The 24570-nt window shown below is 44.5% G+C and overlaps 1 protein-coding gene and 1 long non-coding RNA gene across 2 annotated transcripts in view; one reads left to right on the top strand and one right to left on the bottom strand.

Annotated features, from left to right (window-relative positions):
* LOC308466826 overlaps nucleotides 1–24570 on the top strand; it is a 149005-nt gene that overhangs the window by 3935 nt on the left and 120500 nt on the right. The gene's annotated exons all lie outside the window — the stretch shown is intronic.
* LOC308466735 (SUN domain-containing protein 3-like) lies at nucleotides 645–23654 on the bottom strand. Its single transcript, XM_080987882.1, has 13 exons — nucleotides 23334–23654; nucleotides 18868–18965; nucleotides 16001–16114; nucleotides 14810–14894; nucleotides 13025–13095; nucleotides 11875–11930; nucleotides 11133–11173; nucleotides 9685–9844; nucleotides 8326–8410; nucleotides 6067–6182; nucleotides 4839–5006; nucleotides 3367–3456; nucleotides 645–1187 (listed from the first exon to the last, which is right to left on the bottom strand). The coding sequence occupies exons 1-13, from the start codon at nucleotides 23444–23446 to the stop codon at nucleotides 1059–1061; spliced, it is 1326 nt and encodes a 441-aa protein (XP_080844008.1). The 5' UTR covers nucleotides 23447–23654; the 3' UTR covers nucleotides 645–1058.

Below are 24570 nucleotides of genomic sequence, written 5' to 3'. Positions count from 1 at the left end.
TACCTTTTACTTTTATCATATCTCCTCTCAGTCTCCTCCTATCCATGCTAAACATACCGAGCTGCCTTGACCGTTTCTCATAAGGCTTGGTTTTCAAATCTTTTAGAATCTTGCTCACCCTCCTCTGCACATGCAGTAAGTCCAGTTGGGGACTTACTACTACAGTGGTACCTCAGGTTAAGTATTTAATTCGTTCTGGAGGTCTGTTCTTAACCTGTAACTGTTCTTAACCTGAAGCACCAGCTTAGCTAATGGGGCCTCCTGCTGCCGCCGCGCCGCCAGAGCACGATTTCTGTTCTCATCCTGAAGCAAAGTTCTGAGGTAATATTTCTGGATTAGCGGAGTCTGTAACCTGAAGCGTATGTAACCTGAAGCGTATGTAACCTGAGGTACCACTGTACTGAGTAGACATGTATAGGATTTCACAGTAAGTGACATGCATTTTGCAGATCGGACTCTGGATGTATTTGACATGAAGCAAATTCCCTAGTCTCTAGAAAGCCACCTAAAAGAAGGAAGAACATTCTAGAACACAGCCACAGCACAGTCCATGGAAGCAGCTCTTAGAACAGCTTAACTCAAAGCAATATATCGCATAAATCAAAGGCACCCTTTCCACGAACAGCTCACTTGCCTCTACACACTTCAGTCTAGACAGAAATCTTTATTGGGAGATTGCCTACTTTCGTAACTATCCCCCCCCCCTCTTTCCACAGAAAACTGGACAGGATCAAAAATATTCATGTGACTTAAGATCAATTTGCCAGTGCCACGACTTTGCATTGATCATCTGAAATTTCCCCTGTCATTCTTGTCTTGGTTTCTTGGGCAGACCACAGATTGGGTCTTTCCGTCATGAACACCTGTCAGACTTTAAATATCTTGGCATAATTAGGATTCTTCCCTTCCTCCCCTTCCATACTTCCCTCTCCACCCTCCCCTAGGAAAAAGTCAGAGTGAGCTGCGAGTGCTCTTTACAGTTTGCTCAGTACGATGGGCGTTGGTACTCCTGTTTTCTTTCCTTTTATTCATCTTGCAAGATTTTTCACCCCCTGCCTTCATCCGATGGGCGAGGAACCGACCATCTTCCCATGCACCCGGAGTCGATAAATACAGGTGAACTCTGAGTTGCCCCAATTGCTCAGCACCTTGAATTTTATATGCAGAAACTGTTTTAAATGCTCATTCTGAAATGCAGAGGATGAGAAGAGAAAGAACAAACGGAATCAAATGTGTTAAACACTGCTGTGCTTCACCAGTACTTTTGTCATAATCTCAAATTGTTCTAGCAGATTTATTTATTTTTTAATCTCCCAAGGAGAGCCCAACTTCACAGGGGGAGAGTTCAGGGCACACACCCCATTCATCATCATCATCATCAACTTTATTGCACCAGCCAAAGGCCATGGCATCATTCACAAAGGAAACAAAAGGAGAATAGCAGGGGGTTCTCAGATAGAATGTGCCAGCTGAAATGTCCAAATCGCCTAGATGAAGATGATGGACTTTTCGGAGCTAGCTGACCTAACTGGAAGAGTCATTGACCAGAAGGAGGAGGAGTACCAGGAGGAATGGAAGAAATTTAAAGACTATTTAGTCAAATATGTTAAGATAACTTAATTGGAAAAACTTGCAAATATCAGATAGGATTTAAATATGTAATGTTAGAGAATAATATGTTTAAAGTTAAAATGGAAAGAAAGAAAGATGATAAGTGAATTAGTTAATTTTATGAGAAAATAGATTTTGGAAAACTGTTACAATGATATACACTGAAACTCAGCCAGGGGGATTTGAGGAAGTCACTTAACAATGTTACTGAGATTGGATTAAGTATAGTTAAGATATATGTTTGCTAGTTTGTCTAAAAATTTTTGGAAAATCAATAAAAAAAATTGGAAAAAAAGTTGAGATTTGCAGATCCCTTATGCACACAATGAGCAGCAGGACAAAAAATAAATAAATGTCTGAATCACCTTTGCAATTGACCACTATTTTATCTAGTTCTTTTCTCCTGATCTTCTTAGCTGCCAACGCATATAGTGCTACTTTATAAGTTACGAAGTCATCAGTATCACTCAGCAGCCATTTCACTCTTTCCGCCCTATTCGAGTGTGTTCCATTCGTAAGCAGGGGTTTTATAAATTGGTCTCTTGGTTCTATATATAGCGGGCATTGCAATAAATAGTGGTACAGGTCCTCTACGCAAGGTTGCCCACACAGACCAAGTCTCCTTCTACTGTACTTTGCCGTACCGACCATCCACATATCCCATTTATGTAAGATGACTGGGAGGCAAAGGCTTGTCCACATCTGAGCATTATTTAGCTACTAATCCACTTCCCCCTCCATTCAAATTAGACTGGAGTAATGTACCCACACATATTATAATCTGTATATGAGAAGCAACTCTGGTCTTCCCATTGATGCTAACAGGAGTTGCCTTTTGTTTTGGTCCCTGCTCCTGTGGACCAATCAGACTGCTGCATTCTGGATCCTATTGTTCTAGGACCAATCAGACTGCTGCATTTTGGATCCTATTCAACTCAGTACATTACAGCAGTGGAGCAACTGTCCTGTATGCAAGGAGCTGTCTCCCAAACACTGCTTTTGGGGCAGCCCATTGCAAGTGGGCTTCTTCCATTTTGATACCCCATTGCTCTCATGCTTAGTCCTGAAAGATCTACATTGGCTCCCTGTATGTTTCCAAGTATAATTCAAAGTGTTGGTGCTCACCTTTAAAGCCCTAAATGGCCTCGGTCCAGTATACCTGAAGGAGCGTCTCCACCCCCATCGCTCAGCCCGGACACTGAGGTCCAGCTCCAAGGGTCTTCTACAGGGAGCTATAGGGAACCAGGCAGAGGGCCTTCTCGGTAGTGGCGACCGCCCTGTGGAACACCCTCCCTTCAGATGTTAAGGAGATGAGTACTTATATAACTTTTAGGAAACATCTGAAGGCAGCCCTGTACAGTCGTACCTTGGTTTTCGAACAGCTTAATTCTCGAACGTTTTGGCTCCCGAACACCACAAACCCAGAAGTGACTGTTCCAGTTTGTGAGCTATTTTTGGAAGCCGAACATCCGATGGGGCTTCCGCGGCTTTCGATTGCTCCTACAGCCAGTCAGAAGCCGTGCTTTCGTTTCCGAATGTTTTGGAAGTCGCACGGACTTCTGGAATGGATTCCATTCAACTTCCAAGGTATGACTGTATCGGGAAGCTTTTTAAGGTTTAATGTTTTGCTATGTTTTTATATATGCTGGAAGCCACCTAGAGTGGCTGGGGCAACCCAGTCAGATGGGCAGGGTACAAATATATTATTATTATTATTATTATTATTATTATTATTATTATTATTAGTTAGGGTACCTTCAGTTGGAATGTCTGAATGGCTGCTTTCTCAATATCATACATGAATTTCCCCAGAAGAGTTTCTTCTCGTGTTTCATCCTCTAGCCCCTAAAATGGAAAGCCAGAAGTAGCGGGGAGCTGAAATTATTGACAGAAAGTTTAAACCAAAGGATGGAACACTGCCTAAAGGAGGGTCTGGGAAACAATTCTTTTTTAAGGTGGCACCCTAGGAGGCTGCTGCAGAGGCAGAGTTAATTACGTCCATGGGTCAAGCCCAGGGATGATGGCTACATGTGTCTCTCTAGCCTTCTTTGTCTGGTCCCCAGGATTCTTCCCAGGTCCCACCCCCTATCCCCAGGCCCCACCCCTCAATGTCCCCACACTGCAGCCTCCTCGGGTGCTTTTGCCTGGATGACTTGTGTCATTGAACTGTGACAGTGCCTTTCCCATGTCTGGATGGGAGGATGGAACGCGTGGCACATAAACCGCTTAGAGATGTCTGTTGAAATATGAAGTGGTATATCAAGGAAGAATATGAATATGTAGAAACTTCCACCTTTTACTGGACAAAGCTTAAGAGTCACACCTGCTGCTCTGCCTATTTTTGCTCTGGCATGTGGCCCTCGGGTGGCCTGTGACAGAATGTGGCGCTTGCTCTACAAAAATCCCCACGCCTGATCTAGCTGAAGGCGCCCTATCAAAAAGGAGCTGGAGGAAGGATTCAGGCAAACTGGAGGGCAAGAAGATAAAGAGGCCAGTGACCTGGCAGGCTAAGAGGACAGACATGCAAAAACACATGGACAGAACGTAGGCAACCATACAGACAAGACCAGAGTCTGGTTCTTGCCTCAAGTGTGCGTAGCGTGGGTTGCTGCTGCCCGGGGCAGGGCAAGTGTTATACCCTATGGTGGACTGGACAGTAGTCAGCCCCTTCTCCGGCCAGCATCTAATCAAGGGAGTTTCTCCTTGCCAACTAGCCCCAACCTGGGAGCAGAGATAAGGCAGAGAAACGCAAAGCCAGGAGTGCTGCTGTGTCACCTCGCCCTCCTGTCCTTGCAGCAAGCCTTGCCTGGGTGCAGCTTGCCTCCCCGTGGCTCAGGCCTCAATGAGGGAACCTGTTGTGGGGGTGCCTGGTTGTGCCTTGTCAGAAATTTGCACCCAGGACCATGGCCCCCTGGCCTCCTCACTCTACACCAACTGGCCTTAAAACGCAGGAGAGCTGCCACCACTGGTGTGTAGACATTACTGGAGTGTGTAGACATTACTGAGCTACGTGGACTGGTGATCTCACTCAACATGAGGCAGCCTCCTAGAGTGCTCCCCAGTTCTGGTTGAGCTTGACACGGTGATGTGTGTTAGTTTTCTTTAACCCATGCCCTGTCCGTGAGAAGCAGCCCATGCACCTGGACTTCCTGAGTAGCCCTCCCAGTGCCTGAAATTACAGCTTTATCTGAGAGGAGCGCAATGCCGAGTTGAACATTAATACTCACAAAAACCCAGAAGTCCTTCAAGGCACTGTTGACTCCTCCCGAGGGAGAAATGGCTTTAGAGATGTGCTGAACTGTAACGGCTGTTGGTTGGATTTTCTCCGGCAGTTTAATTACTACTTGGCCCTCAGAACCCCGGAACGCCCAGCAGTTTCCAGGATAAACATCTGGCTAGAGACAGGAAGCAACTCAAATGACTAAAACATGATACTCCCACCATCCCAGGCATAGTTGCAGTTTGGGTCCAATAGATATAAACTGACTTCTGCGGCTGAGTACAGATGATCATTGGTTACCGACCTCCCACAATTTCTGTTCGGGCCTGCTATGCAAGTGAGGCAGATATTATAACAACAACGACAACAATTTTATTATTTATACCCCAGGCCACTCTGGGTGGTTATCAACACCTATAAAAACATAATGTCAAATATTAAAAACTTCCTCATACAGGGAATTTTTGGCACGGAGATGAATGGCTGGTTTAAGAACGGGGCAGCTACACAGTAACGATGACGACTTGATAAACAGTTTTCTGTGTTAGAGTCTAGATAGCACAAGGATGGAAGAATGAGGAAACCCCGACAAAAGAACAGTGGCAAGAAAATTGATGGACTATGCAGAACTGGCTAAACTGACATACAAACTGCGAGATAAGGACAACTGTGACTTCAAAGAAGAATGGGAGCTTTTTACAAAAAGACAACAAAATGAACTGGACTCCTTGGCAAGTTTTGCATAAACATACACAAATCTATTGAAGGTTAATATAGTAGATAGATAATATAAGGATTTATACAATTTTACAGTATGCAGAGAACAATATGTGTTGAGAAATCAGAGAGAGGAGCTGAGGGAAGTCTTGGGGGGGAGGGTTTGTTGGGGAGGTGGGGGGAAGGGGGGAAATAATGAAGATATGTTCTGATATTTTGTTATGTTGAAACTGTTAATAAAAAACAAAAAACAAAAACAAAAAACAGTTGTCTGTATTTATCTGGGATTAGTTTCAAATAAGTCTCTGAGACTTGGAGTGGAGGAAAAAGGAAAAACGGGACATGCCGGGATCAAATCAGAAACCAGGACAGCTTCTGTAATTCCAGGGCTGTCCCTGGAAAACGGACACCTGGAGGATAGGCAGGAAGACGAGAGTTTGGAGAATGGATGACTGAAGAATCCTAATACTGCGCCAAACCTGTACTACCAGTGATATAATACAGGCAGTCTACTGTACCTGCAGAACAGTATCAGGAGGATTTGTTGAAGACACAAAAAGCCATTGAAACCAGCAGTTCTGCATACTCTCAGGTACATAACTCTTAGATGTCCTGTCTTTATCAATTGTGGCTCCTATAGAGATAAAAAAAGAAGATTAGAATTAACAGAGGGAGAGCAAGCTCTACTGACCAACAAGACCTAAATTTCCATCCGATCTGTGTTTCACTGACCATAGCACAGTTTCTCATTGCCACATAAGGAGAGTCTGGGTGGATCAAAAAGAAAAATTCCTGACACCTGCAAACCCAATTTGTTGAGCTTTTTGGGGGAAACCTCCCCCCAGAATAGTACAGTGGTACCTCTGGAGGAGAATGGGATCTGTTCCGGAGCCCCGTTCGCATCCTGAAGTGAATGCAACCCGTGTCAATGCTTCTGTGGGTGCGCAGGTCGTGATTCGCCATTTCTGCGCATGCGCGTGACGTCATTTTCAGCGTCTGCACATGTGCGAGTGGCGAAACCTGGTTACTTCCGGGTCGCCGTGGAGCGCAACCCGAAAATATTCATATTTAACCCGAGGTATGACTGTAAATTTAAGCTTTTGGAGATGTTTCCACTGCTTTTTCCATTGTGTTGCCATACACCTGGATTTTCCATGACGTTTTGCCAATTTGTCAAAATTCCATCCTGATGCCATTTTTGCACCTGAAAAGCAGGACATGTCAGAGTTCTCCTTACGTATGGCAAGCCTATTCTCTAGTCAATTCTCACAGTGGCCAGCCAGGGGCCCTAGGAAGATCCCAAGCAGGACCAGAGTGCAAGGACAACTCTCCCCACTTGTCATTCCCACCAACTCCTACTGAGAGGAATACCACCTCACAACCGTGGAGGCAGAACATGCCCATAGTGCCTGTAGCCATGGATAATCTTATCCCCCATAAATTTGCCTAAATCTCTTTTGAAGCTGTCCAAGTTGGAGACCATCATTATCTTGTGGGAGTGAGTTCCATAGTTAAACATGGGCTATGTGAAAAAAGTATTTTCTTTCTGAATCTTCCGACATTCAGCTTTGTTGGGTGGGTGAGCCCGAGTTCTCTGGTATTATGAGAGAGGAAGAAAAATGTGTCTGTCCACCTCCTCCACAAACCATGTGTACTTTTATATATAAACTGAAAAGCCTGAAATGTTCTAAACTTTTCCTCAGAGCGTTTGGAATTTAATAATTTGGAATGTAATTTGGCCTTCTTTCTTCCTGTTTGATGATTTGATTTGTGATTAATTGGAATGTTTTTAATGGAAAATTTAAATTATTATTTTTTTTACAAAAAACCCCAAACTTTTCCTCAGAGCGGGAGTTTCTGCAAGCGCTTGATCATTTTGGAGAAACTGTCCCAGCTCAACAGTATCCCTCCTGAGGTGAGGCAACTAGACCTCTACAAAATTACCTCAGAATGCATGTTCCCAATTTTGTGTTCATAGAGATTACCCAAATGTAGGGGCGACAGGGGCATTTATATGGAATTTTTCATTTCATTTCACTTTCAATTTGTATACCACTTTTCTATATTGCTATACACAAGGCGGCTTACAGCAGCAAATGCGTAACAAAGCACAAGCACCTTATAACAATCTGATCAAATATAGAAAGTCAAAATAAAACAGAGCTTCTAAATGGAATGACTTATATCAAATAAAGTAATATTCAATGATCTATTAGAATATAATACACAATAAAACTAACTCTCAAGACTCCAAAATTATAGAATATAATACACAATAAAACTAACTCTCAAGATGTGATATATCGGTATATCACAATGCGGATGGCACTGTGGTCTAAACCACAGAGCCTAGGGCTTGCCGATCGGAAAGTCGGCGGTTCAAATCCCTGCGACGGGGTGAGCTCCCATTGCTCGGTCCCTGCTCCTGCCAACCTAGCAGTTTGAAAGCACGTCAAAGTGCAAGTAGATAAATAGGTACCACTGTGGCGGGAAGATAAAGGGCGTTTCTGTGCACTGCTCTGGTTTCTCAGAAGCGGCTTGGTCATGTTGGCCACATGACCTGGAAGCTGTACGCCGGCTCCCTTGGCCAATAAAGTGAGATGAGCCCCGCACCCCAGAGTTGTCCACGACTGGACCTAACGGTCAGGGGTCCCTTTACCTTTACCTAAGTACTTTGGGCAACAGTCTTAATGGGTTTCAATTGCTCAGCCCTAAAAGGCAGCAGGAAGTAGCTTCGTTTATTCAGGTAATAAGAAAAGAGCATAGTCTATTGTTACCTATTGTTTTCTGAGCCCAATCAGCCATTTGCACATGATCTTCATAAATCTTCTTAAAAGCCAAGTTGATCGTTGTGAGCACTTGCTGTGAAAGAGGGAAAGACCGATCAGGAAGACCTCAGGGCAGAGTCGCTGCAGATATCAAAGGCATGCATTGCAACACATGAATTATCCAAGGAGTTTAAACAATGCAGCTTAAGGCTCTATGTGCAGCAGTTGCATGAATATGGACAAATGCGCATCATGCGCTCATATGGCAAAGCAAGATATGATAGGGTTGCCATATTTCAAAAAGTGAAAAATCCAGACACAAAAGTTCTTTAGCTTTGTTTTGGGCAAGCTTGCCTGGATTTTCCCGGACATTTAAACAATTTTCGCCCAGACATTGCTTCCGACTGCAGCATTCTGGCTATGTCCAGATGGATGGCAATCCTAAAATATTATCTTGGCAAACACATGGCCCTAACTCCAAAGTTAAGATTTGCTGGAATGGCAGGGAATGTGAACATAGGGATGACGCTGGCAGGTGAGAACTGGCAGGAGGGGGCGTGCATTTTAACTGGCTGGGGTGGGCAGGGGTGGTTAAGTATCTTCCATACCTTAAGACCTTGAAGGCAAAATCCAGACATCTTCCGGTATTTCTTAATCCGTTAACAAATTAACTTTCATACAAACAGCGACAATGTATACATAGCCAAGCACCGCAGTATGTGTGTGAAAGTTATATTTCCAGTGTTGCGCTTTCTTTTAAAAGCATTAAAAGAGTATGCAACCCTCCCACTGTTCTGGGGCACACTCTGTTTGCATGGAATGACAGCGATGCCCAACAGGCTGACCTGTGTGAAATTAGAGTCAACCCTTGAACATGTCCCAGAATCCTCTGCAGCAGACAGGGATTCCTCTGAACTTATCAGGTATGGAAACCATTGCCCTCAAAGGAGGCTGTGTTTATAAGTGGGCTTGCTTTTTTATATACCGTATAAGACACACCAGACCACAAGACGCACCTAGTTTTCGGAGGAGGAAAACAAGAAAAAAAATATTCTGAATCTCAGAAGCCAGAACAGCAAGAGGGATCGCTGAGCAGTGAAAGCAGCAATCCCTCTTGCTGTTCTGGCTTCTGGGATAGCTGCGCAGCCTGCATTCGCTCTATAAGACGCACACACATTTCCCCTTACTTTTTAGGAGGGAAAAAGTGAGTCTTATAGAGCAAAAAATACAGTATATACTTTTGATAGGGAACAAGGCTAACTCTCCCCCCCCCCCTTTTTAAAGCTGCCAGGTTATGACAACAGCAAGACAAGCCTGTAATGAGAGGATGAAGTGCAAAGCAGAGAGGTGCCTTTTCCAGCATCCTACATCTTTGTTCTCTCCTGGGATATCGCTCTCCTCCAGGATTTCCTTCACAGATTTCAGGATGCCTTCATTGATGCTGTTGATTTCAGCACGCAGGCGATCTGTCTCCTTTTTAAGGCCCTGGATTTCATGGATTTGTTCTTCGAGCAAATTCTGGGACTTCCTTGAGATGGAAAAATGGGAGCAATGTAAACATCAGGAATCATTTGCTTGTCCAGCAGGAGGAACCCGGTTCTCCAACCGGCTGCGATGCAATAGTAATTGAAACCATCAACAGGTACCTGCAGTTTAGGGCTTTTTCTGGATGATCAGTCAAAGGCTAATTTCAAATAACGGGTAAGTCATGTGGTGCCAAGTTTCCTGCTAAGTGTGTCTTGCAATGCAATTCCCTCCCCCCTCCAGCATTTCTCAGGTTCAGATTGGGACATCCTATTCCAACCCTTCCAACTTTCTCAGATGAAAATAGGACACCAGGAAGCTTCTCTTGTGTTTGATCTCCTGCACAGATATACGCCATATACACATTGATATTGGTCGCCTTGAGCCAATGCAACCTCTCCGCCTCACTTACCTCGCAGGGTTGTCGTAAAGGGAAAAAAAAGTGTGAGGGGAGGGATTGTGAGCAACACCTTCAACAGATAAAGGGAATGAAATAAAATTTTAGTGGTAAGCTGCCTTGAGTCCCCGTCAGTGAAAAAGGTGGGGAATAATAATAATAATAATAATAATAATAATAATAATAGAAGAAGAAACTGTGAACATGATCAGGAACTTGCCAGAGAGTAAATCCTATTGAACTCAGTAGGAATTAGTTCTGAGTAAAAACGCTTCGGATTTCAGTGTAAGGCTGCCCAGTCTTGACCCAGGTACCTGAGAGTAAGCTCCAGGGAATACAGTGGGACTTCCTTCTGAGTAGACAAGTGTGAGGCTCCATTTAAAGGAGTCAACACTCCCCACATTTCCTAAGACAGGCATAGGCAAACTCAGCCCTCCAGATGTTTTGGGACTACAAACCAGTGGTCAGGGATGATGGGAATTGTCCCAAAAACATCTGGAGGGCCGAGTTTGCCTATGCCTGTCCTAAGAAGTGGCTGGGTGCTGAAGCACTGCAGTGAAAGAATTCGAAACGGATTGACTGTTTCCTTCATTGGGTGCAGGGGGTTTATTTTCCATGGAAACAGGATTCGTAATTCTGGACCCTGGAAAATCAGGACGCTTGGAGGGTATGCAATCCTTTTTATGGCTGCTCTGAAGTTAAGCCCACCAAGGTGCACCTGGGTATAGAATTTCAACCATTTTTGCTTTTAATCAGAAATACCTACGGAGAGAATTTTATCCTGTGTTCCCTCTGAGCAGCCTAGAGATTCACCCACAAGGCTCCAACAAGGAGTAATGACCAACCTAGCGACATGTGCATTTAAGCAGGATTCTTATCTGAAAAGCCCTCTTACCACAACGATTTCAGCTCAGTTTCATACAGTTGCGTAAGCTCCTATAAAAAGAAGGAAAAAAAACAAACAGACACACCTCAACGTTAATAATATCTTTGGGCCTTTGTGGGGTTGCCATGTGTCCTCTTTTCCCAGGACATGTCCTCTTTTTCAGAGTTAAAACTTCTGTCCGGGTGGTTTTCTTTAAAATTTGCCACAATGTCCCTGGCTGTACTTTCTGGATGAGGCATAGACATAACTGGTGGTTGAAGAATTGCTTTCCTCTTCTCCTGCCCACCTCAGAAATATAGCAGAGCTTCTACAAGCTACATACAGTAGGAGTATTTAAAATGAGAGTTGTCATAGCGTTCTCTTTTTTGCTGTTCAAAATATGGCAACCCTACTTTCAGGGCAAACTCTTCTTCTTATTTCATGGGATGAGTGCCACCTACCTAAATCCTCCCCTTTCTGGGGGGTGGGCAGAAGAAACTCTGCACATTCTCAGAGGTGTTCCATCCTAGATGTCAAAAATGTTATGAACCCGGAGTCATAACATTTCATCTTAAGGCATGCCGATAGTTTAAACGAAATCTTGTTTAGGCCTCCTACCCACTCAACATGCTTTTCCTTGTGCCAATTGCTAGATACTCTAGAAGTTGCCTGTCTCAATCCTATGCATAACCTGCCAGCTTTATACCTTTGCCCTAGCTGCTTCTCGCTTTGACCAACTTCAGTTTACGTTCCCGTCCAGAAAGGAGCTCACCTTTGATGACAGGCCGTCGGAAAGCCTCATGCAGAGACACGAGCAGTAAATGGCAGCTAGAGAAATAAACAAGAAACACTTATTGATAATAATAATAATAATAATAATAATAATAATAATAATAATATATTAGTTATACCCGGCCCATCTGGCTGGGTTTCAATTTATTATTTTTATTATTATTATTATTTATGAATTTTTAAATATATACAAGCACACAGCAACCAAAAAAGTAACGCAGAGTTGCGGAATAGAATAATAGCAAACCAGTATTTAAATGTTCCTGCCATAACAAAGAACGAGAGGCAGGAGGGGTTGGTTATACTCACATTGGATATATTCACAAAAGGGAAACCAGTCTGCATTGGAATTATCAAAATTTCAAAATTATCGAAATGGATGATATCCGATTTTCAACTTCCTTATATATCATCAGCAAAACATTGCGGTATACTGATACAGTGCTTTTTTCCTGGGGGGAACGCAGGGGAACGCACACCCCTAAACATTTTGTGAATCTTTGTACTTTTGTCCAAAGAGTACAAAGTACTTTTGTACCTCGGGTTACATATGCTTCAGGTTACATACGCCTCAGGTTACAGACTCCGCTAACAAAGATATAGTGCTTCAGGTTAAGAACTTTGCTTCAGGATGAGAACAGAAATCATGCTGCAGCAGCGCGGCAGCAGCGGGAGGCCCCATTTAGCTAAAGTGGTGCTTCAGGTTAAGAACAGTTTCAGGTTAAGTACGGACCTCCAGAACGAATTAAGTACTTAACATGAGGTACCACTGTATTTATTTCCCCCGATTTGAACTATAAAATGTTGGTTTTCTTGAGTCAAAATGAGAGTACCCCTAAACATTTTTTTAAAGAAAATAAGCACTGTACTGATATATCACAATGTCTGAAATAAGGATGGAAGCATTAGCTGGTTTCACGGTTTTCCACACGTTGTGATTTTTGCATAAAACACACACCACGATTCGTGATATATCGCTAGGTCAAAAACTTTGAAACCGATATCACGATATGGACTTCCAACCAGTTTTGGATGAGATAGATTTGATATATTGCCCAGCCCTAATAGCAGGTGAGTGAAACTTGGTTTGTCTTGCCTAAAATTAAGAACGGAACCCTACGAATACTCACCACAAATGGTTGGGACTGTTATAGACAAGAACTTCAGAGACTTCGTGAAGTTCGCCATAGTGCATTGGTCTCTGGAGAGGAAATAAGGCTGTGTTGTCAAAAGGCTGATAGTCATGATGACACAACTCTTGGGATCCAGCAAAGTCTACAGAAATGGAATGGGGATCCTGTGACACTGCTGGCTCCCCTGCTTAAAGGAATGGCTGCTGGACTCACCAGGAAGAATTCACCTCTGATCATTTGATAGGCATTGCAGGAGTTGCTGCTACTTCATGTTTCTCTTCCTAATAATGTCTAGTATAAGACAATGCTTGATGTGACATCATCACACCTTGTGTCCCCCCCCCCACTGCCAGGTAGGTAAGATGAAGAAAGTGCACAGTGCAATGATGTCACATCCTGTTGTGTTATGTACAACAAGATCTTCCACAGAAGGAGGAACGAAGAGACTCTGGCTTGTATCCAACTTAGTTTTTAGATGAGACCTATTGAAAGAATGGGACACGGGTGGCGCTGTGGGTTAAACCACAGAGCCTAGGACTTGCTGATCAGAAGGTCGGCAGTTCGAATCCCCGCGACAGGGTGAGCTCCCGTTGCTCGGTCCCTGCTCCTGCCAACCTAGCAGTTCGAAAGCACATCAAAGTGCAAGTAGATAAATAGGTACCGCTCCGGCGGGAAGGTAAACGGCGTTTCCGTGCACTGCTCTGGTTCGCCAGAAGCGGCTTAGTCATGCTGGCCACATGACCCGGAAGCTGTACGCCGGCTCCCTCGGCCAATAAAGCAAGATGAGCGCCGCAACCCCAGAGTCGGCCACGGCTGGACCTAATGGTCAGGGGTCCCTTTACCTTTGCCTTTATTGAAAGAATGGACCTTAGTTAGTTATGACCATGCATTTCAATGAGTCTCCTCTGAGCAGGGCTAGCATTGGATACAACCTTTAGATAGGATTGCCAGAAGTAAAATTTGGGAGACAAAAGTTGTTGAACTTTCTTTAGGCAATCAACCTCAAAATCCTGGACATTTGCCAATTTCCCAAAACTCCCCCTGGACTCTTATTTTCAACAGTTAAATCCTGGACAGGTCCTCCAGGAAATTCCAGATTTATGGCAACCTTTCTTTAGAGCATGGGTAGGCAAACTAAGGCCAGGGGGCCGGATCCAGCCCAATCGCCTTCTCAATCCAGCCCATGGACGGTCTGGGAATCAGCGTGTTTGTACATGAGTAGAATGTGTGCTTTTATTTAAAATGCATCTCTGGGTTATTTGTGGGGCATAGGAATTAATTCATTATTATTTTCGTCCCCCCACAAGGTCTGAGGGACAGTGGACTGGCCCCCTGCTGAAAAGGTTTGCTGACGCCTGCTTTAGAGCTACAACAATGAAGATTCTCACTCAGTATTAGCAACAGGCAGCCATTCTCTGCACTCTCCTTGGGGAAAAGGAATCCATTTGTTTTTGTTCTGACCAGCTTTACCTGCTGTCTCTGCCATGGGTGTCTACTTTATAATATTTTAATATTTGGTTGCTGTTCCTTTCTGTCTTTTTGATTGCTTCTAAGCTGATTTTATCTTGTCCACAACCTTGAGACTTGCGGAAGATTATGAAACAACAACAACAACAACATTGACTGAGTGAAGTTTGTACGATTTATGCCAGAACCATTTCTTGTTCCAGACCAGGCTTCCAAAATGCTCTTAAGCATGAATAACTTACTGTATTATGAAAAGGTTTTTAATAAAATCTTATTTTAAAAGGGGGGAAAGAAAAGCGGAGCACTGCTGCTTACCTTAAACAGATACAGGCTTTACAGAGGAATTCTGGGAGGCAGATAACAGTAACTATTATGCTGCTGGGAATGGTACATATCGCTCCTGCAGGGTAGAGGGGAAATCACAAAGCATTTAAGGAATTGCTTTTTCTTTGGTTGTCTGATTACCTATGAAGAGTGGGCAGAATCTGGGCTCATTCTCTCATTTGAAAATGCAACTTTTGGCCAGTTTGCAGTAACCATAATACAGTGGTACCTCAGGTTATGTACGCTTCAGGTTACAGACTCCAGTAACCCAGAAATATTGCCTCGGGTTAAGAACTTTGCTTCAGGATGAGAACAGAAATCATGCTCCAGCGGCGCAGCAGCAGCAGCAGGAGGCCCCATTAGCTAAAGTGGTGCTTTAGGTTAAGAACAGTTTCAGGTTAAGTACGGACCTCCGGAATGAATTAGGTACTTAACCAGAGGTACCACTGTAACGCAGAGAGTATTAAACATTGGTATAGTACTTTCTAGTATGCAAAGCTCTTCACATGCTGTCAGGGAACTGTCATCGGCTCAGGGGCGAGAGGGGAAAAGCCGGATGGATTACAGAGAGCCCCCAAAGATTGTGGGAAGCAGCACCTCCTCAGCGGAGGAAGGAAGCCACGCCTCTAGTGGGGAGGAGCTGCAGGGCTGGGGGGGGCGGCGAGGCGGTGCCAGGACACCTTGCCTGAGCAAAGCGGGGAGGAGAGAGGTCCCCCGTTACCCACGCCCTCCTTGCGCAGTAGGCTTCCGCGCAGAGAGGGGCAGCGCAGGCTGGGCGTCAAGAAACTACTCTGCTGGGGAAGGTTTAAGGACCGCCCACTCACAGATTCTGCCAGTGAATGAGCCAGCCACAGAATAGTGGTGGTCTGCATGGTGAAGGTTTTTTTGGCACCAATAACAAGGCTTTACAACAGACCAGGGAGGCATTTGCCTGATTGCTCTCAAGCAACCCCCTGATACCCTTACACATGCATTCATCCCAGCTGTAAGTCTTACAAAAACCTGTAAAGGAAGTTAACATTATTTCCGAATATTTCATTGCCATTTTCGACATAAGTAACAAATAGCATACAACGAAAACATCTCTCTTGGCAGTACAGAAGCAAAAGTCTGGAAGAGATTTGTTATGCAAGTATGGGAAGTCCCACATTTAGTGTCAAGCAAATGCAACTGGATACATACTTAGCAGACTCTTCTGAGATACGCAAGACGAGTCAGATGATAAGGTGCCACAGCTATTTTCCCTCCCAATAACTTCTCTGGTGAACCTCATCTGTCCTCTGTTGGATGACTCTCCTGCCAAAAGAACATCCTCTCATTAGCTAGACATCAGTGACACCTAGGATTCAGTGTTTCCATCTAAAATTGAAACGTGCATCATCTGGAAAATGGACCAGTTGCTTCTTCTGCTCCCATTGGTTTCTTGGAAGCTTTGAATCATAGAATTGGGACCTCAAGGGTGTAGGAATCTCAGCTAAAGCATCCATGACAGATGACCATCCAACCTCTGCTTAAAAAGGACCTCCAAGGACCTCCCAAGGGAATCTGTTCCACTGTCAAACAGCTCTTACTGTCAGATAGTTCTTCCTGATGTTTAGTGAGAATCTCCTTTCTGGTAACTTGAAGTTTTTGTTTCTTGTCCTACCCTCCAAAGCAGGAGAAAACAAGCCTTTTCCCCTCTTCCATGTGACAGCCCTTGAGATATTTGAAGATGGCTGTCATATCTCCTCTCAGTCTCCTCTTTTCCAGACTAAACATACCCAGCTCCTTCAACTGTTCATCATAGCGCTTGGTTTCTAGACCCTTGATCATCTTGGTTGCCCTCCTCTGCACACCTTCCAGCTTGTCAACAACCTTCTTAAATTGCAGTGCCCATAACTGGACACAGTATTCCAGGTGTGGTCTGACCAAGGTGTTGATCTGGACACTAGACTTCTATTGATGCAGCCTAGAATCTTGCTGTTTGATTGTGCTCTTTTTGTGATTGCTTCAAACAATTGTTGTTGGGTAGGCAATATAACTCAGTGTCTAACTGACTGAGTGTGTACTGAAATTAACCAAAGTTAAGTCTTTCCGGAGATTTGCACATGTTGAGCTAGACTTGAGAACGGTTCAACGCGCAAGCTAAGCTCAATGTGTCCCATAAATCTTTGAAGAGTAGATTTAATCAAGTTGTGTAGAGGGACTCAGACAACATTTTATCTCCAGCCACTGCTCACAACACAACTGATTAACCTTACAGTGAAGACAGTACTGCCAATCTTAAAGAAGCTCTACCCGAAACCAATGCTTTGTGATAGCTATCAACCAGTTGCAAATACCCTGGGTTTTTTTGGGTGGGGGGAGTGATGGAGACAGTGGCAGTGGAGCAACTGCAGACATTCCTGAAATATACTGATTATTCAGACTCATTCCAGTCTGGGTTCGGATCTGGTTTCAAGACTGAATGGCCTTGTTCACTCTGAAAGATGATGGAAGAAGAAGACAAGCGGAATGGATCAAGATAGCTTAGCTATGGTAGTCTAGGGATTGGTGACCTTCCAATTGGTTTACTGCAATGCACTCTGGGTGGAGCTTCCCTGACAGTTGTTCCAGAAGCTGCAGCTTGAGCAGGAAGTGGCAACAAGGCTATTGAATGGAGTGGTCTATCAAAAGCCCATATTAACTGTACTGAAATAATAATAATAATAATAATAATAATAATAATAATAATAATAATAAATTTTATTTATATCCCGCCCTCCCCAGCCGAAGCCGGGCTCAGGCGGCTAACAACAATAAAACAGTACAAAAGTACAGCATAAACAACACTCTAAAGACTTTAACTGGCTGCCCATATGCCAAGACCACATAACACCGGTCTTGAAAGACCTACATTGGCTCCCAGTACGTTTCCGAGCACAATTCAGAGTGTTGGTGTTGACCTTTAAAACCCTAAATGGCCTCAGCCCGGTATACCTGAAGGAGAATCTCCACTCCCATCGTTCTGCCCGGACGCTGAGGTCCAGCGCCGAGGGCCTTCTGGCGGTTCCCTCACTGTGAGAAGCAAAGCTACAGGGAACCAGGCAGAGGGCCTTCTCGGTAGTGGCAGCTGCTTTGTGGAATGCCCTCCCATCAGATGTCAAAGAGATAAACAACTACCTGACATTCAGAAGACATCTGAAGGCAGCCCTGTTCAGGGAAGTTTTTAATGTGTGACATTTTAATGTGTTTTGAATCTTTGTTGGAAGCCGCCCAGAGTGGCTGGGGAAACCCAGCTAGATGGGTGGAGTATAAATAATAATAATAATATATTATTATTATTATTATTATTATTATTATTATTATTATTACCATGCCACATTGAAGGTATTGCAATAACACTGCTGTTATATAAAGCCCAAAACCAGACGAGGTTACCTTCAAGACCACATTATCTTGCATACTTCTGCCTGTGCACTTTGATCCTCAGGAATGACACTCTTAGCCATGCTGTAGACTCCTGAGGTTTGTCTTATGTCCACTAAGGCCAGGGCCTTTAGTGTGGTGGCACCTGCACTTTGGGATGTTCTCCCTACGAACATCAGGCAGGCACCTACAGTACTGGCATTTAGGTACTTGCTTAAAACGCCTCTGTCTACCTAGACTTTCCCTAAGGGGAGACCCAACTATGCTGATGTACTAATAAGATCTACAGTGGTACCTCGGGTTACATACGCTTCAGGTTACATATGCTTCAGGTTACACACTCTGCTAACCCAGAAATAGTGCTTCAAGTTAAGAACTTTGCTTCAGGATAAGAACAGAAATCAGGCTCCGGCGGCGCGGCAGCAGCAGGAGGCCCCATTAGTGTTGCTTCAGGTTAAGAACAGTTTCAGGTTAAGAACGGACCTCCAGAACAAATTAAGTACTTAACCTGAGGTACCACTGTACTGATATGTTATACATTCATCTTAGAAATGCAATTTTCTTGTTGATTTTATGCTACATTGTGGTGTTATTTCTTAATGTTGATGGTATGCAATTTCCCCCAAATAAAAACATATAAATGCACACCTTTTGGAACTTACCCCCTGTTTCTACTCCCTCATCGGCTGTTGAAGTTGTTTGACCACTTGAGGTAGTAGAGTTTCTGGGGCATTTCCCTGTGGAATTGCGTAAGTACCAGCTGAAAGAAGAAATGTTGTAAATTATCTGAGCGTTCTTCAAAACCATTTGTGTTTAAGATTCCTTCATGGACATGCTTCTGTCAGGGGAAAAAAGGAAAGATGTCCTACAAATTCTTTGGTTGTTGTGTGGCACACTGTTTGTAGACACCAGGAATCTTGTGTGTGACCAGAGGAGAAATGAATGCTGGGAAGGAGCTCAGAGAGAAGAAAACCTGTTGTGCATCTGCAACAGCACAACCGGATGCCTTCATCTGCTCCAGCTGCAACAAAACATGTCTCTCCAGTATTTCTACAACTACAGCAGCCACTGTAACCTTCCAGATGTTTGACTTCACCCCCAAAGGTGCCCTCCTCCATTGTCTTCAAAAACAGATGGATTTCATCCATACAGATAACTGTTCATGCTGGTCCTAAAGGATCTACACTGGCTCCTGGTACATTTCCGAGCACCATTCAAAGTGTTGGTGCTAACCTTCAAAGCCCTAAATGGCCTCGGCCCAGTATACCTGAAGGAGCATCTCCACCTCCATCATTCAGCCCGGACTCTAAGGTCCAGCTCCGAAGACCTTCTGGAGGGTTCCCTCATTGCGAGGTGAAGTTACAGGGAACCAGGCAGAGGGCCTTCTCAGCAGTGGTGCCCTCACATCAGATGTTAAACAGTTAAATAACTATACAACTTTTAGAAGACACCTGTACTGGGAGGTTTTTTAATGTTTGATGTTTGTTGATGTTTTTATATGTGTTGGAAGTGGACCATTGTGGCTGGGGCAACCCAGCCAGATGGGCGGGGTATAAATAATAAAATTATGATGATGATTTAACTGTAGCCAGGAACAGGGCACATGGGAGTAAAGAAAAAACCACATGGAAACTGGCATTGCACATTGCGACAGAAGTGGTGTGGGGAAGGTTTGTCTTAAGAAGATTCTGCAAGATACAGAAAATGTCATGTGTATGTAACCCATGCTCTTATCCTAATTAATAGACTAGAACAAAACAAAAAACAAAACAAAACAAAACAAAAACCCGGTCTTGGCAGCTGCACAGCCACTGAAAAGTTTGACAGATGCCATATTAGATAAACTCCCCAGATATGGATCTCGTCTTCTCTCTGCAGCAGTCAGTGCTGCATACCAGAAGTAGAATACATCTGTTATGTACTGAGTTGAATAGGATCCAAATTGCAGCAGTCTGATTGGTCCTAGAACAATAGGATCCAGAATGCAGCAGTCTGATTGGTCCGCAGGAGCCACCCAATCCAACTCCAGGTGGAAGTGAATCTGCAACCTGATTGGCCTACAGGAGAATCCCGGAATTAGCCAATCACGTGGGGCCCATTGTGTAAAGAATGTATATAAAGCAGACATTTCGGGGGAACTTCCATTCCTCCTCACTACTATGAACTGAATAAAGAGCATGAAATCCACACTTGACTCCAAGTATATTTCAACAGCAAAGCACAAAGTGGGGAACAAGCTCCACTTGTGCAATAAAACTCCCCCCTTTGTGTGTCCCCTAAACCTGTTTGGAGGTTTCCTTCAATTATTATTATTTTATTATTTGTACCCCGTCCATCTGACTGGGTTGCTGCAGTCAGAACAGACTGAAGGGTTGCAGGGGCAAGTCCCATTGCGTGAATGGAGCTCATAGCACACACGCAACAACTTAGTTGAATCCCGCCTGCAATGCCCATAGTGAATGTACAGTAAATAAAGGTATATTGGATGGGAAAGCCACACTGGCATCCTTCGTGAAGAAATTCGCAATCTAGTTTGATATAGCGTGTTCTCCCTCATGGAGAGCACGAGTTGCGGTTGGGGCTGACAAGACCCCTTACTGTTGCTAGGCAAATGGTTTGGCCATCCTTTAAGCAGGGGCGCGCTGTTACTGGGGAAATCTAGATGTTGCCATTTGTTGATTGACAGCCCTATTTGTTAAATACAATGCTCGCAGCGAGAAACTTCCTCTTTTCACTGCTTACTTCGGATCACCCGCCCTCCCTTCCCTAATTTTAGGCTGTTTGCTTGACCTTGCTATGCCTGTCATGGGGTCGTCTGCTTTGGGGCAGGGGCCTGGTAGGAATTTTGTCCTATTGGCTGATTAGTGTGTGCCACTTGGTTTTTGCCTACTGCGTAGCAAATCGTCACAACTTGTAAGGTCTGGGAATTGGTTGGTGGAGGGGTATGGATTTGGCTGTGTCTGCCCCTCCAAAATGCTGCTGCTGCAAGGATTTTCCGTTAAAGGAACCCAGGGGCTCCCCATGCTTTTGTCTGAAACCCCCTGGCAAGGGGCTAGGGCCATGTAAGCCCCTGGGAGCATTCTGGGGAGAGGTGAGGCATGGTTCCCAGTCCCGTCTCTCTCCCCAGGTGACTTACCCTTTCTGACTTCGTGGGGGGTGCGAATGTCAGAGCTGTCCCTTGCGGGGTCAGTTAGTGCTACCAATGTCTAAGCAACCACTCACATTGCTGTAATTTGAATAAAGTTGTGGCCAAAATTATGCCAAAAACCTTAAACAAAAATTAAGTGTCAATTGTGTTTTTCTTTGGGGGTGTCTTAGGGACCTCGACACGCAACTGTTATAACTTGCAAAAAGTTAACATCCCATTTGGGAAACGCTTTGTGGAGCTTCCCTTGTGGAAAAGGAAACATAACTTTACTTCACAGGATTGTCGTGAGGAGAAAGCGGGCAAGAGAAACCACAGGGGCCACTTTGAGCTCTTTGGGGGGAAAGGTGGGATAGAAATGTAATTCATTAATTAGTTCATTATAGGTGTAGGAGCTCTGTTTGCTGTTACATCCAGACACCCTAATTGGAGCCTTAGAGAAATCACTGTGACTCCAAACAAAAAAATATATGCATATTATCGGCAGGAACATGAAATATCTCACATGAGCTCAAAGTGTTAAATATGTGGCATGTCTCACACAAGGGAATTTGTTGAGGTACAGTAACAGAGCACTTTAATTTACTTGAATTGCACACACCGAAATGCCATGGTATGCACTTGAACCTCACCTGCAAAATACTGATAGTCTGAGGTAAAAGGTAAAGGTAAATGAGGTAAAGGACCCCTGGACAGTTAAGTCCAGTCAAAGGCGACTATGGGGTTGTGGCGCTCGTCTTGCTTACAGGCCAAGGGAGCCAGTGTTTGTCCACAGACAGCTTTCCGGGTTATGTGGCCAGCATCACTAAACTGCTTCTAGTGCAACAGGACACTGTGAAGGAAACCAGAACGCACGGAAACGCCGTGGGGAGTGGGGTCCGGAGGGAGGACACTTCCCCACCAGCAGGCAGCCATGTCTGCCTGCACGTGTGACCCTGGGGTGCAGGGAACCCCCCCCCCAGACAAGCCACAGCTGTCTGTACATCGTTCCACCCATGTCTGACCTTTTGCGGTCTCAGAGTCAGCGGTGTCCTGTCTGTAAGTTTTTCCCTGAGACCTTTTGTCTCCTACGTCATACACTGTGCAAGGGGAAAATGACGCTGTGGAACAGGTGCCAAAATAGCTTTGTACCACCCCACGATTTCGGGACAGAAGATGTGTAAAGGTCACAGCCCAAAATGTATCTGCCTAGCTTGCATATTTGTCTCAATAAAAGGAGGCTCCACAGGAATGGTGGTAGCTCGCTCGCTTGCTTCAGCCCACCTGTGCGCAGCTCACATAATGATCAACACCTGTCTTGGGCCTTCACTTCAGTTTACCTTCCCGACACTGTGGTACCTATTTATCTACTTTCACTGGTGTGCTTTCGAACTGCTAGCTTGGCAGGAGCTGGGACAGAGCAATGGGAGCTCACCCCGTCGTGGGGATTCGAACCGCCAACCTCCCGATCTGCAAGCCCAAGAGGCTCAGTGGTTTAGACCACAGCGCCACCCGTGTCTGACGGTACCCTCTGGCAGTATTAAAGTTATAAACCTAAGCGTTCTCTTATGTGTCCTTTCCCCCCATGTTTTTTATCCTGATACTTTAAAGGTAAAGGACCCCTGACCATTAGGTCCAGTCGTGACCGACTCTGGGGTTGTGGCACTCATCTCGCTTTATTGGCCGAGGGAGCCGGTGTACAGCTTCCGGGTCATGTGGCCAGCATGACTAAACCGCTTCTGGTGAACCAGAGCAGTGCACGGAAATGCCGTTTACCTTCCCGCCGGAGCGGTACCTATTTATCTACTTGCACTTTGACGTGCTTTCGAACTGCTAGGTTGGCAGGAGCTGGGACCGAGCAACGGGAGCTCACCCCGTTGCGGGGATTCGAACCACCAACCTTCTAATCAGCAAGTCCTAGGCTCTGTGGTTTAACCCACAGCGCCACCCGCGTCCCTATCCTGTTACTTTACCAGGATACAAATACACACAATATTGCTCTACCTGTTTGACTGTGTTCCACCGGATCCCGTTGGCCCACTGGAAATATTTGGGTTATCCTGAAAGCCTTGTGTTGGTTGCTCCAAACTTCTCCGCACAGACCGCTTCCCGTTCATTCTTGAGAAGGGACGACTGGATGTATTCCGAGACAAATCTGTTGGATTCTTCCCACTGTATCATGGACACTGAAAACCGACACCCGCCGAAATTGCACACACGACCAAAGGGAGGACCTCTTTTAATAAGTCATCGTCAAAGTGGCACCCATTCTGTCTTTCCAATGCACTTCTGAAGTATGTGGAGATTATCTGCCAGGCGTCCAGTGGGTGATGTCATAATAGGAACTCTGCGGTGAGATGGCTTCGTGACATCATAATGGCGGACGACTTAGGATTAGATTGACTGGGTGAGATCCATAAATAACGGCTCCTGGATCCCTTAGGGCTCGGTAACTTGAGTTGTAGAACTTTTGTTAGAAGGAATCCAGACAAAAGGCCTTGTTGGTACTGGCGCCCGCACTGTGGAACACCCCCCCCATCTGATCTCAAGGAGATAAACAACTACACAACTTTTAGAAGAGGTTTTTATTTGTTTGTTTGATGATTTATTGAGTTTTAATATGTGTTTGGAAGCTGCCCAGAGTGGCTTGGGCAATCCAGCCGGATGGGTGGGGTATAAATAAATTGTTGTTGATGTTGTTGTTGTTGTTTAGCTCTCTTAAAAGCATGGTTTCACATGAATCTCACTATGGGGTAATCCATCATACTCCTCTTGACAACTTAGATCCTAAGTTGGTTGTAAGCGGTAGTGCATTCTCCTTAAAAAATTGTTAATGCAAATATTCTCAAATATATATTCCGTTATAGGCAGTGCTTTTTTTCTTTTTAAAAAAATGTTTAGGGGTACTCTCATTTTGACTCAAGGAAACCACCATTTTATAGTTCAAATCAGGGAAAATAAATACAGTAAATGGACAAAAGTACAAAGATTCACAAAATGTTTAGGGGTATGGCATACCCCTGCGTACCGTACCCCCAGAAAAAAAGCACTGGTTATAGGTGTCCCATAATACTCATTCCATACTTGTAAGAAATCGGGTTTTTATTGAGGCAGCACCTGCACTTTCAAGCTCCTTGCCTGCTGACATTAAGCAGGTGCCTTTGTTGTATTATTTTTGAAAGATTTTTCGTTTCTTTGTTCTATTATTTTTGAAAGTTTTTTTGGTTTGTCCAAGCCTATC

The sequence above is a fragment of the Podarcis pityusensis genome (genome assembly GCF_964106645.2).
Source record: "Podarcis pityusensis genome assembly, chromosome: 17".
NCBI lineage: Eukaryota > Metazoa > Chordata > Lepidosauria > Squamata > Lacertidae > Podarcis > Podarcis pityusensis.
Note: the sequence above shows the minus strand (reverse complement) of the source record. Positions and strands in the feature narration are given on the sequence as shown.